The sequence below is a fragment of the Silurus meridionalis genome, chromosome 19 (genome assembly GCF_014805685.1).
Source record: "Silurus meridionalis isolate SWU-2019-XX chromosome 19, ASM1480568v1, whole genome shotgun sequence".
Classification (NCBI taxonomy): domain Eukaryota; kingdom Metazoa; phylum Chordata; class Actinopteri; order Siluriformes; family Siluridae; genus Silurus; species Silurus meridionalis.
Window position 1 is genome coordinate 16,437,010 of NC_060902.1, and position 14,801 is coordinate 16,451,810.

The 14,801-nt window shown below is 39.3% G+C and overlaps 1 protein-coding gene across 3 annotated transcripts; it reads right to left on the minus strand.

The window, feature by feature from the left end:
- Nucleotides 1–1,930: 1,930 nt before the first annotated feature.
- On the minus strand, nt 1,931–14,671 carry eogt (EGF domain-specific O-linked N-acetylglucosamine (GlcNAc) transferase). Of its 3 annotated transcripts, XM_046875029.1 has the most exons (17): nt 14,488–14,671; nt 13,608–14,343; nt 13,187–13,430; nt 12,156–12,256; nt 11,182–11,290; nt 10,990–11,084; nt 10,109–10,213; nt 9,918–10,024; nt 9,279–9,382; nt 8,243–8,335; nt 6,872–6,943; nt 6,366–6,452; nt 5,616–5,684; nt 5,274–5,335; nt 5,042–5,161; nt 4,731–4,833; nt 1,931–3,741 (listed from the first exon to the last, which is right to left on the minus strand). In XM_046875029.1, the coding sequence occupies exons 3-17, from the start codon at nt 13,388–13,390 to the stop codon at nt 3,601–3,603; spliced, it is 1,572 nt and encodes a 523-aa protein (XP_046730985.1). In that variant the 5' UTR covers nt 13,391–13,430; nt 13,608–14,343; nt 14,488–14,671; the 3' UTR covers nt 1,931–3,600. The 3 variants fall into 3 exon arrangements, with proteins under 3 accessions (XP_046730985.1, XP_046730983.1, XP_046730984.1); XM_046875027.1 differs by having other exon boundaries at nt 13,187–14,343; XM_046875028.1 differs by lacking the exon at nt 13,608–14,343 and having other exon boundaries at nt 14,488–14,670.
- Between the last annotated feature and the right edge of the window lie 130 nt (nt 14,672–14,801).

Genomic DNA, 14,801 nt, shown 5'->3' on the forward strand with positions numbered 1-14,801 from the left:
TAAATACACACCGCATATGACAGCATAAAAACTAAACGTGAGTCAAATCAGGGGGAAGGGCTGAGAGGTTGCAAGAGAAGAAAAATCAGCTGAGTCTGAAGCGAACTGCTCGCTCTTTATTCCTTCTAATAGTGACACGCAGGTGGATAATAAAAGTGGAGCCGAGCTGTTCATTTAGGCCACCGAGAGCGAAAAAAAGGACCGACGTACACTTTCTGACTGATTCCAGCAATAAACCGAGAGGCAGTTTTAATCCTGTACAGCACTTTATAGTAGCACCATTATCATGTCTCATCCTGGCAGCATGCAGGACTGACATTTATAAGAGAGAGAGAGAAAAAATGCATTTTGGGGAAAATTTTGTAATTTATAAGAACTTGGGGATGTAGAACATCCTTTTTAAGTAAAATATAATACATATAATATTTAGACTCACCAACAACACTACATTTGAACTTTTTCAGTAGGAAACTATTTTGTAGAAAAAAACTATTCTAAATTGATTTTCGCAACCAATCTGGCGTTGGACTCAGACACCATTAGGAAAAGGTCATGATAGTTGAGTATATCATCAGATCGGTCATCAAAAGTGTAGTGGATTTAAACGTAGGCTTTCATTTTAACACCGTGAAATACAAAGGCCCACGCAAGAAATAAATACAGGGTGGGCCATGAAAAAGGAACACACCCCCAACACCGTCACGCTCTTTGGAGGAGGCCGCAGCCCCATGCTCTCTGTCTGCCGACTGTCTGGTGACAGAGGTGGGCTACTTTTCCATGACCCACCAGTTTAAGGTGTAAGTATTTTATCTTGGATGGAGGACAGAACTTGACATTTAACACCACCCAGGACTTTTATATTCATTTTAATAATGTTTATAGACTCAAAATAAAGTGGGGGGAGGGGGGGGGGGGAGCTCTGTATTGGTCTGTTATATTGAATATAATGCATTATAAACCAAAACAAACTGTCCAGTCAAGCCGTATAAACTCGGTTGGATGACCTCGGTCATCTTTTCTGTGTCAATATGAAAAACTGGCAAGTCAAATCCTGAATTTCTCACTGTGCTCAGGGAAAACACGCCCTTTTTAAAGATCATTCGTGGTGTTTTACTGCCATCTAGTGGCCGCTAAGAGTTTTACAGTCTCCAACTCGAAGACAAAGCAGCATGAGGGTAAAAATGGTGGTGTGTTTTTAAGGTCACGCAGATTAATGATGGTGACAGTAAGAGCTGGACTCGTGCCCTTTGCGCTGCTCTCATAGCTCATATCGAGCAGAGAAAGTAATGCTATCCCGAATGGGATCGCAAGCACAAGCAGTCCAATTAATAATTTTTAGAAATTACACACACACACACACACACACACAGCAGAAAACTTTTCTGCCTTGAGATCAGCTTGCTCTCAAACTATTGATTTGAAAGTTCATAAGCATTTTTCAAGGTGAGAAAAAACAAAAACAACTAGTTTTTCTTACTTCTTTTATATATATAACTTCATTTTAAGTTTTAAACACATTCATATGCACATTCTAGAAAATAATATTCAAGTTACATCCTTTCTTTCGAAATGCCAGAAATACTGACCCGCCAAAGTGGCACATTTTACACTTTCAGTTCCTCAGCAGGATCCTGAAGCGATGTAAAGCAAAACTCCAAACTGTTATGATCTCCTCTCCATCTGGATGAGCGTCTTCTTATTAATACACAGAGTATTAAGAGAGAGAGAGATTTGAGAGAGTAGATTATATTTTGTCTATTTCTAGACACAGTGACTCATATTTGAGATCTACTTGCAAATCATTTCATGCAATTTCAATTAAATATATACCAATAGGCTGATGGATCATCAATATTTTTTTATTCTTACTTATAAATATCTTGTCATCGTGTCTAGAAATAGGCCTAATGAATCAGTCGATGCCGAGATATTCACTTTATATAAAGGCAACACTTTTATTCAGCACGTCCCATGATTTTTTTTTTTTCAGTCAAGCCTTCTTCAGTCAGAACCAATAAACTCTAGATTATCTGTATTATGTGTGGACGGTGATTAAAAAAGAAAACCTGGAGTATTTGAGAACAGAATAAGATGGTGATAAAAACAAATATAAGCTGCTTTGAATCTATAATTAAAGTATTGTCCTATTTTCAGTCAATTTTAAAGGGAACATTAAAAGTCCCTAGAAAAAATTACAAATTCAAAGTGAGAAATAGGACAAAATTGCAGCCAAAGTCTTTGTAAACGAAGCACGAAACTTGTAAAGCATGTACCTGAGCACATCTACACACGTGACCTACACTGGAGCTAATGTAAAATAAATACTAGGTCAGCAAATCTATTAAAATGCTAACAAATATGCAAAAACAAAAACAACCCAGCTTGATGCGTGTGTAAAGCACAATCAGCACACAATACTGTAAATACACAATAAACACACACACTTTCTACGAAATTGCACTAAGCACATGCCGATCTTTCCTTTACCAAATCCTGATATAAATCTCTATCGTGGATTACAATACAGCAGGTTTTTTTTAATGCTACACAGTTCAAATATTTCTGGGTTGGAGATTTAAAAACTGCGCACATCTGTCTAATGTAATTTCTCAAAAACAATACCGGATCTTAAAACACTCATCCAGCACAAAAACAAACAAACCAATAAAACACGCAGCAAATAGGAAGCTGCTGCGTGAATGCAGAGGAGCTAAAATCCTCCATATAGGATAATATTATAATTATGTTGAGCATTTTTGTAACACTGATTTTTCTGGTTTCTCTTTTAAACTGACCTAAATAATATACTACTTATTTTTTATTTAATTTCTAAGTTTTATCGCTTTTCAAGCTTCATAATGTGGTAGTAATATTTTACAAGATTGTCACGTACTATACAGAAATAGTACACTATATGGACAAAAGTTTGTGGACACCTAAACACAAGATTGCTATGTTTTTTTTGTGCATCCCATTCCTCATTAAGTCCACATTTGCTGTTATAATGAGTTCCACTTTTTTTAAGAAAGATTTTCCACTAGATTTTGGAGTGTGCTTGTAAAGATTTGTGCTTCATTCCAAAAGAGGTTCAGTAGGGTTGAAGCCAGAGCTCTACAGCAGGTCAAGATCTTCTACTAGAACCCAATTTTAGCATATCTTCATGAAGCTGGCTTTGTGCACGTTATACAATTGTGTGCCTTCAGGTGTCCCAGGCGTCAGAATACTTTTGGCCATGCAGTGTAAAATATGTCTATAATGTAACATCTGAAAATGAGTTCGGTTGGAGGATATTTCAGTCATTTCAAGCGTTAATTTGTGAGGATTGCTGCATCGGTCCTATTGAGAAGATGAAGAGAAATTCTCGACCATCTCGACCTTTTCCAATCCTGTCTTTAAAACCCTGTCTTTAAACCTCACAACCACTGAATTCATCAAATCGCTCTAAAATGCAAAATGAATAAATACTTCTTCATTAGGTGAAGGTTATGAGCTGATCCTGGATCAGCACTGTGTAGTACAGCCCTTTTAACGGTGTAAAGTTCTAAGCGTTTGAGTCTAGTGTCTGTGAGTGTGTGTGTGTGTGTGTGTGCACGCTACAGCTCATCTCGTCTCCTGTATGGAACGCCATGCTCGGTGTCTCTGCACGTGGTCTGCAGCCAGCATCACCAAGCGCATGAACTCATTTGGGTCAAAGGTGTAGTTGGTAAATTTCGGGTGATCTCCGAGTGTAGGATGGTGTCCCTGTGACATACACACACAAAATAATCAAAACCTGACACTTCCACATATCGAGGGAGTGAATGACTGGAAGGAATGAAGATATTTCTTAAAGTATGCTGAAATAAGTAGAACAGTTAAGTAGATCATATCTTTAGAAAATTTTATATTAAATGTAAAACACACACTCGCATACACATCTGTATTACCCGAATGGGGTTTAACATATGTAAACTATTTATTGCATTTTTTTCCATTTTATTTCATCAATTTAATTTGTGCCAATCTAATGTATTACTCAATTTAATCAATATAATAAAATGTATTGCATTAGTTGGATTTATTCTATTTTTATAATAATATTTTATATATTATTTAACCATGCAGAAATTTTATTAAAAATAGTTTTAAAAATGTAAAATGTTTAAATGTAATTAACCGAGGAACAAACCGAACTGTGAATTTTGTGTACTGTTACACCCCTAATATATATATATATATATATATATATATATATATATATATATATATATATATATATATATATATATATATATACACAGCTTATAGATTTTGTAGCAACTGGTTGACTAGTGAGGAGAGTGTGTTGAGAAGATGAATGAGGTAAATGAGAGAGAGAAGGGTGGATGGTGTGGAGATGGTGAAGCAGGAAGTGGATAGGATTAGTAAGAAGTGAGAGCAGCTATTAAGAGGATGAAGAGTGGAGAGTCGGTTGGACCAGATGACATGGCGGTAGAAGCGTGGAGATGTTTATGATGTGTGTTTTTTTATGAATGCGGAGTATAAGAATTTAATAAATAAATAATTACAAAATAAATAAATAAATAAAATGATTCAATAATTAATTTAATAATATCTAAAGTCATCAGACATTTAGATGACATCCAGATGTGTGTGTGTGTGTGTGTGTGTGTGTGTGTGTGTGTGTGGTGTCTAACCACCTGCAAGAACATCTAACAACTTTTTTATTTTGAGCCTCTGCTTCATCATACCTTATCCTGAGCGAACACTTTGTCTGCTCTCTGCCAGGTGAGGTAGTGAACACCCCGGAGACGAGCCAGATCGCGGTAGCAGCCTTCGTCCTGGCAGTTATAGCTACGAAAAAACGAGACAGAAACAGTGTCACATTACCTCCTAAACACATTTCTAATGAAGTCTATTAAAACAAACATTTTCTAATTTCATTTTGGACAAAAGACCCGAAGAAGCCCAAGTGACCATTGTGAGCTCATTTACTAATATCAAATAAAAAATAAATAAAGATCAGCAACACGGAGCAGTTTGGTATCAGATCATCACGTACAGCTCGAGTATAACGGCCCAGTCTGGGAGGAAGAGCAGGTGTGTCAGACCAGCTCCATGCATCCCTATAAAGATGTCCGAGTTATGGGTCACCCTGATCTGCTCCAGAAATGGCATATCTCTGCAACACACACACACACACACACACGGAAATACCCAGAAAGACGTGCAATCAATCAGCTGTCACTCAGCGTCATGGTGGAGATAAGAAGCAGGATGCCTCTGTCACTCACTTGTACTTGTAATCCACCAGCTTGACCTCAAATAAAGCCACAGTCTTCAGGGCGTTTATGAGCTACACACACACACACACACACACACACACACACACACACACACACACACACACACACAGTAGGGGATCAGGAGGTGATTAATGAGAACTGAAGGCCTTATGGACAGAAGCCAAACTAAATCAGGGATTTATTCCAAGAGCCAACTGCAAATAAGAGTTTAAATGCACAGTTAAGGAACTGGAGTGATAAATCAATGAGCCTTAGACAGAGACAGATAGAGATTGTGTGTGTGTGTGTGTGTGTGTGTGTGTGTGTGTGTGTGTGCATGCACACTCTCACCTCCTTCTGGTTTAATATCCTACGATACTCTGTGCTCCGAGCCAGCAGCGTGACCCGGATTTGGTCGTCCTGCAACCCAACACAGCCAGAACAATGTGAAGTGACAAATGGTCATTAGTAGATTATAATCATCCATTATGACTGACTCCATGTTCTACCTCTAACTATCAATCAATTCAGGTTCCGGTCAGGCCTAGATTACAATCTGAGTATGGCTTTGTGAAGGATTCAGCCCATGCCTGCACACTAGGAGTTTATTTCTTTATACAGCGCTGCCCTCTAGTGGTCATTTTGTGGTGGCGAGCTTTAATTAAAGCACCATGGTTTTCAAGATATTTCAGATGCTGGAGAAGTTGATTGTGTGTGTAGTTATGGATTTTGGTGAGATGGAAGGAATTGGATGTTTGCACAGGAAAATAGGTCTTCTCAGGTCACATGACAGACAGATAAAATAATAGGTAAATGCATGGCTGAATAAATAGATGAATGGGTAATTGAATGGATGGATGGATAAATGGATGGATGGACAAATAGTGGACAGATGTTTGTACAGCAGCAAAGATAAGTGGATGAATATCTAGTTGGAAGCTTGAATCAACAATTAAATGGATGGATAGATGGATGGGTTGACTGATGGATGCTACTTCTTCCTCTCAGGTCCCTTGAGCATCTGATTTATCATTATCATTCTTTCTGTTCACTACACTGTGTGTGTGTGTGTGTGTGTGTGTGTGTGTGTGTGTTAGTTACCCTGGGTCCCTCCTGTGGGATGCTGAGTCGGTGGAGGACATGCTGAGAAAATGCTCTGAACATCCCCTCACTGTGACAGTTTGCAATCTGTCAGTCACACACACACACACACACACACACACACACACACACACACACACACACAGAGTCAGGTTTCAAACACATTACCTCGAAATCATTTGTAGATTCAACCCAGTTGCTCTCAGCCATGAATTTAAAGACCTTTTTGCGATAGCGACAGATGCATCAGGACACTTCACATGCACACGTAACGTTGCTCACGCCTGCATTTCACGCTTCAAATCCCAAAAAAACTATACATGAACAAACAGCCATGTGTATGTAGAAGAGGCGAAGCAGAGCAGCTCTCACAACCGTGACTTTAATACATATAAAACAAATGCAATCCTCACAATTCGAGATTCAGAATTGTTGTGGTTGCATGAAGCCAATCCAGACATGAGATGAGATTTTTTTTTAAGACATCTTTTTTAAAAGCTTCTCACCAGGGGTGTGTTGTAGAACAGGCCGTACCTCATCCGTGGTAATAGCGAGAAGAACGCATCCCTGAAACACACCTGTGATGGACAGAAGATATTAAAAACACCACAAAAACCTGCCATTGTGAAGCTTTGTTATGGAAATTCTCTCAGTGAGGGTTATGTAGGGAAAAATGTATATATTTATAAGTGATTTTCTTAATACGATATTTTCCATTCTTTAAATCTGCATTCTTTAAAATATATATTTGGACTCCGGTTCACTCTCAGTGCATCTCCTCACTCTCCGATCCTAACGAGGCTTTAAATGAGTGCTTTATTAAAAGAAAGTGCACCTTTAGTAAAGACGTTCATCCTATAAACAAAATAATAGATTATAGATTCATAGTGATTCAGGAATCACTTAAGAACAATAACAACAATAACAATTATTATATTTTTATTGTTATTATTATTAAGTCCCTCTAAACTCATTTGTTTTTCACTAGAAAGATTTTGAACTTCATAAATTAAGAACATATAAATATAGATAAACAAAAATGTTTAATGATGGATGGACGGATGGATGGATGGATGGATGGATGAATGGATGGATGGATGGATGGATAGCATAATGAATTAACAGATTGGTTAATGGATGGATGGATGGATGGATGGACAGCTTTATGAATAAACTGCCTTGTGGGTAGATGGATAGATAGATGGAGGATGTATGGATGTATGGATGAATAAACTGCCTTGTGGGTAGATGGATGGATGGATGGATGGATAGGTGGATAGATAGATGAATGGATGGATGGATGTATTGACAGACAGACAGACAGCATAATGAATGAACAGATGGGTTTAAGGATGGATGGAGGAATGGATGGATGGACAGCTTTATGAATGAACTGCCTTATGGGTAGATAGATGGAGGGGTAGATGGATGGAAGGATGGATGGATGGGTTTAAGGATGGATGGGTTAATGGATGGATGGACAGCTTCATGAATAAACTGCCTTATAGGCAGATGGATGGATGGACATATTGCTTTCATTTAGCACTTTTGAGATTTTCTTTTACATTTTCTTTAAAAGAACAATTCAATTAATAGGAAAATACAAATTGTAAATTAAATATAATAAACCTCTCCTTTCTAACTAGTGTGATATGTTCAGTGCACTAATAATTCTGGAGCTGACAGCAGATGGATGAACAGATGAAGAGTCAGACAGACAGATATATAAATGGATGTGAGGTTTTTAATCCTCTCAGGTGCTGTATGGACGTTCAGTATGAGTCGTACAGTCCAGAGATACAGTACAGTAAACACATTATTAATATATATGATGATTATGTAATGTGGTTTTATTAGAGAACAGTGAAGGATCTTACCCTTTTCGTGTCGTAGGTTTTCAGGTGTATGACGTCGTAATCAGTAAAAGCTCGCCACGTTTCGCTGAACAGGTCTCCATAGCCATAAAAACTCTACAACGCAATAAATAAATATACTCAAAATGTATACAACAATGTAAAACTTGTTGCGCTTAATTTCTGCAAGATCGATTAATTAAATATGGATCTAATGGAAGACGAGCGTCCAGCTAGCCGTCTCTCAGGTTTATTCCAAATGTAATCAACTAAATGAGAGATATCCGGCGTTTAATGAGTGGAGAGTCTCTAAAGAACGGAAAAAATGGTTTGTATTTCACCTTATCTATAATATTCTGCCGACTCATGCTAGCACTATCAATTTAGCCACCTTGTTTTCGTGCTGAAGGAAATTCTTTCCATCTGATTATTCTTTTCAGAACAGGAAGAACAGATTGAGGAAAGGAAGTCAGGATAAGGTTGATTCATAAATCATACAGTTTTACACCCCTTTCGTTTCCTCTCAAACCCTTACAAAGGCTCTAGACCAAGTTTCGTTTGAAGCTTAGAAATCAGCCCCAAGCTCTGTTTTTACTTATTTAATTATGAAGAAACAGACGCCTTGTGAAAGACGGTTTTTGCTCTGAGCTTCACACAATTGATCTGCCTGATGTTGATGGTGAAACTTATCATGTGAAAAAATTCTGTGCATAGTTACATATTCTGGGCTCTTCTCTTCTTTTTACCAGCACACTGCCATAATTACTAGAATATCTCAATTCACTAATGGACAAAATGGGGTGCGTTCATGCACACGTTTTCACAGTTACGTCACTAAACGCCTTCTCTTTTCCTTGTGCTTCATTACATATAATAAAAAAAGCTACAATATGTCCTGCACATAAAATCACAATTACGCGTATATCTATTTCTCAAGGACATTTTCTCATTGTGGACTATGTTCAGGATTTTTTTTTTACTGAGGTTAAAATTAGGTGTAGCATAGCTTTAATCCTCATAGGCATTATATATTATGTGTGCATGTGTGTGGCTGTGATACCGTGTCCCACATGACGATGGCGATGTCTCTGCTGAAGGAGTTGTTGAGGTGCTGAGAGATGTACAGGTTGACAAAATCGCAGAAGTGATGGTACATGTTCACACCTGAAAAAGCAAGTGAAAAGTATGATGTTTTTGTGAATGAAACTCATTTATCTCATAAATGTGTCTCTGCATTTTTTTATCAAGATGGCTGTACATGTACAACGTGAGACCCAGCGTCTCTCCAACAACCATCAGAGTATTCACCAATAGATCTTATATACATATATATTTTTAACATACTTGAGCAACAAAAAAAAGTTGTATGCATGGATGTATCTACCTACCTACTTACCTGCTTACCCACCCCACCCCACCCCACCCCACCCTGTCTGTCTGTCTGTCTGTCTATCTGTCTGTCTGTCTGTCGCCATCCATCCATCCACTTGTTTTTATTCCCAGCCTCTTTGGACACCACAAAACCTTCCAGAGTGCAGAACTACTTACACCAATGTTAGAAAATCTACAAATTGGAGACAGACATTATGTTGAAAATGTATCTCTTGAAACATTTCACAAGACACAGTGCTCCTGAGACAAAGGCTGTGATGAGAACCTCGTTTCTACTCTCATTCTACAAACCACAAGCGACTCCCACCTGCATCCAGCTTCATGAACACTGTGGGCCTCTCGATCATGACGTCACAGTGCCCGTCATCTATGGGGTGAAAGTCGAGCTCCGTGTACGTCTGCAGCTCGGCAAACCTGGAGATAGAAGGTCACGGGTAATCCAAGATGGCGCCGGGGCCAGAACTCGTGAATGGAAAGTTTGGACAGCATCATACTAACCAGGACTGCAGGGGGCTCTTGTGCTGCCCTTCTGCCTTCAATGCCCTGCTGTTCAGTCTGCAGTGACCCCCAACTTCTCCTTTCTGTAGGAAATCTTCATTAAACCTGCACACACACACACACACACACACACACACACACACACAGAGAGAGAGAGAGAGAGAGAGAGAGAGAGAGAGAGAGAATTACATTTGGCCTGTATGAGGAAAACAATACAAAGGAGGAGTGGCCGGGGTCAGGGTCTGTATCAGGCCTCTGTGGCAATTAGATCAATTAAGTAGGTGTGGCCTTCTGTCACAAGCAGTAAAGGAGGTGTGGTCTAAATTAGTCAGTCCTACTGAAGGAGGTGTGGCCTCAGTGTCAGTCAGTCTTAGTGAAGGAGGTGTGGTATAAATTACTCAGTCCTAATAAAGGAGGTGTGGCCTTATTGTCAGTTAGTCCTAGTGAAGGAGGTGTGGTCTAAATTAGTCAGTCTTAGCAAAGGAGGTGTGGCCTTAGTGTCAGTCAGTCCTAGTAAAGGAGGTGTGGTCTAAATTAGTCAGTCTTAGCAAAGGAGGTGTGGCCTTAGTGTCAGTCAGTCCTAGTAAAGGAGGTTTGGTCTAAATTAGTCAGTCCTAGTGAAGGAGGTGTGGCCTTAGTGTCAGTCAGTCCTAGTGAAGGAGGTGTGGCCTCAGTGTCTGTCAGTCAGACAGTCAGTCATAGTTAAGGAGGTGTGGCCTCTGTTGGAATACATATGTATCAAATGAAAAAGTCTGCTTTACGTGCGTCTTTTATACATCAGATCTTTCCACACTGCACTGCTTCATAAACTCATGGACAGCTTTTGCGCACTCCCCTGTTTCCTTCTCAGCAATGTGTAGGCCCTCAGTGCAGTTACTGACCTCTCATGACCTCTGCGGGGCTTCCGGAGGTCCAGATAGAGGTTGGTGGCTCGGCAGTAGCGCAGGTGGCTTGTGCACTTCAGAGAGGATTCACCCTGAGACAGGAAAAGGACAAAAACAGTTTGTTCAGAGTTTTATTTAAAGCAGAAGGAAATTGTGGACACCACAGGAGTGAGAGGAAATGTGTTTTACGGGATTTAAAGGCTCGCAGAGAGTCTTCATCTCACTCAGACGTTCTTTAACATAGCCGAAGTCCGCTTGCTTCCAGAAAGTTTCCTGAGCCGACTGCACTGAGCGAGCCCTGTAACACACACACACACACACACACACACACACACACACACACAAAAGGTATTGGCAATTTAATGCTTGTCTACACAACCCCACTAATCAAAACTTATCTTTTTTCTAATGAACTTTACACATTTAAATTTTTTTGTGTATTTTTTCCAAGATGAAATAATTTCAAGTAAGTTATTTGATTGCATTTGCCAAGCCAAGTTTAGCCAAGTTGCTATTACAACTGCTTTTACATCAGTACATTCATGAGCTGATCATGTCCTAATATGCAAATATAACCCATTTAAACCTGGTTTATATAACCTGGTACATACACTATATGGACTACTGGGACACTCGAGTTTCAGACGTGGTTCTTTCCCAAAACGGTTATTGGAAAGGCACACAATTGTACATGATGTCTCTGACTGGGGGTATTACATTTTCCCTTCACTTGAACTAAGAGACACAAACCTGCTCCAGCATGATGCCTATGTCTACAAGTAAAACTCCATGAAGATATGCATTGCATGGGTTGGAGTGGAAGATCTCCTGCTATAGAGCTCTGACCTCAACCCTACTGAACACCTTTGGGATGAATGTGAACGCTGACCGCACCCCAGACCTCCTCACATCACCTACATCACTTTCGACTTCACTAACACCCTTGTGGCTGATGAACACGAATGTCTGTAATCGAGAACATCTTCCCAAAATTATAAGAGCAAATGTGGAATGCAATGCTGAAAAAGTCCTGTCCTGTACATACGACCGTAACATGACATCTATTTAGCTTTAGAGTCTCCTTCTGCTTTAGTAAAATTAGGAGCCTCATAAAACATGGTTGCCTTTGAAGGTAAAGACATAACCAGCAGGTTTTCTCTCACCACGCCGAGTCCACGCTGGTGCAGGTAGGGAAGCTGAACCTGTACGCGGGCGAACAGTCCTTCTCGTAACCCCAGCACAACTGCTGTTGCAGTAGAGCATCCTATAGACATAATGGAGAAAACACAGTTACACAATCTCTGGGAAATATTACTGTTATTAATAATAACGTTAATCACTAACGGCTTCAATACGGTGTCGTTCTGTTGAAATGCCAAGCCGGAGATTATTTTGGTCTATAGTACACTATATAGACATGTCTTTCTGGACACCTGAGTATAAGATTATGTGCTTTTTGCTTTTTTTTTATGTTCCACTCGAGTTTTGGAGTGTGTTGTGAAAGTTTGTGGAACTTCATTCAGCCACATGGGTGTTAGTAAAATCAGGTACTGATGTAGGTAAGTTTTGAAGGGCCATTCATTCCTATTCAATAGGGCTGAGGTCAGAGATCTATAGCAGGACCTTCAAGAACATTCACTCCAACCCATGTAAACTGAATGGTAATGGAGCTGGCTTTGTGGACAGAGGGTTTTACAGAAAGTTTCACTCTACCACATCCAAAGACGTCCTGTACAACTGTATGCCTCCGACTTTGTGCTAACAGTTTGGGGAAGAACAGCATATGGCTGGAATAGTCAGGTGTCCCAATACTTTTGTCCATATTATTATTTTAATATAATCCATATTACTATAATAAATCGGTACAGATTTAAAGCAGTTCAAGGTTTTAAAGGAAGTCATTTTGAATATTTCTATTCATTTCAATGTTTATTTACACAGAAATGCTAAAATTTATGTTCGAAAGCTTGCACAAGAGAAAATGGGAAAAAAAAAAAAAATCCATGCTGGGATTAAATGCATACAAACAACATGGACCACAATAAAAGCTTCTGATTTCACATACTGGCATTTTTGTGGATTTTTTTCATCATAATCATCAAAACTCATTTTATACAACAGGATGCTGCAACTTTTTAAAGAAAACGTATTGAACTATCGAGGCAAACAAAAACACACATGGAAAATTGCTTACTTTAAACGGGCAGAGTGGATCTTCTTGGCAAACTCTTGCCACGTGTGTGTTGCTGTGCAGGAAGTAGGGGACATGAAGATCCAGCAGGCTCAGAGAGCTGTAGTTAAGCAATGGCTGAGGATCACCAATGGCACCAGAGCAAGTGCAGAGTGTTAAGAGCAGCAATAACGGCATAGTATCTCTCACACACACACACAAGAACATGCACAAAGCTCTGGCCTTCTGCACCAACTCTTAATCCCACCTGAAAGAAAAGGGGAGAGAGAGACAGTGAGAGAGAAGAGGTGTGTTTTGAGAGACTACAGCGTCCACACACAGTGTCTGAGTCTAATGTTGTCTGCAGCGTGGGAACCTGGGATCTAGAACGGATCTAAACTCGCTCAGCTCACAACACAGGAAGCGTTTGTGACCTTTTTCCTACCATTGTTTAGATCTTCAAGGCCGTGACTCAAGAAATTTCGGTAAAAAATAAAATTAGCACTCTAACCAGATGTTCAAGATCTCCCATGTGTGTGTGTGTGTGTGTGTGTGTGTGTGTGTGGATCGTAATTTGCTGCACTTTCGGACACTCCATCCATGGAGTTCTGCACGTTAATCTTCATGTCAAACATCAGAATGGTGGAAAGAGTCTCAGATGGGGTGGTTTGAATCCATACACTCTTTCAGACACTCTCTTGGTCTTCTGGGATTCTTTAGGTTTAGGTTCAAACATCTTACTGGTGAAAAGAACAGAGGAATGACCACTCTTTCCAAACACGGCTAGAAGAAAAGGGGATCTCAAAATGCACAATGAAACGAGATCCATATATTTTTATTGTCACGTGCACACCTGGGCAAAATAAATGATGGGAATTTGGAGAATGGAAACTAAATGGCAGCAGGTGTTAAATTGAGACACACAATGAAACCTTTTTCCCACTGAAGTCTCCTGAGATCCTACACCACTGAAAATCTTCTGCTGCTCATTGACTTGATTGCTTCCCATTCTAATAACCTGATCTGTGTGCTATAAAGTGAACCCCAGTCCTGCACTACATAGTACACTAGAGAGCCATTTTGGACGCGGCCATGAGGATCATCTCACTGCATGCTGGATTGAAAGCGCCGCTTGCCGTTTGATGCGGTTCTTCACCATAACCGCGTGCTTTCCGGTTCAACTTCAAAAAAAAAAAAACCCGCAATCACAAAACAAAAAAAAAGGTCGTTTGGGGTTTTTTTTGTAATCTGGTTAAAACGCAGATATTTAATAAAAAGTCAATAAAACGACAAGAATAAAATAACCAACTACCCTAATAACTTACCCTCTTTTTTATCAGAGAGAAGTGAATTCAAGAAAGCAGGTCGCCATCATACCGGAAACAACCGGCATGCAAGATGCAAAACTAACGCTAGAGGGCGCATTTTTACAACTATTGATTGCAGCTTATTTATTGATTTAATTGTATTTTTAAGCACACATTTCAGTTCAATTAACTAACCGTGATTAAACAATTATTTTTTTTTAAACCTTGCTTTATGTAGTATTTGTTATTCTACATAGCACTACACTGTATATCTGGCAAAAAAATGCACATTTTCTTCAAAACAATTTTCATATTAATTAAACAAAAATGCC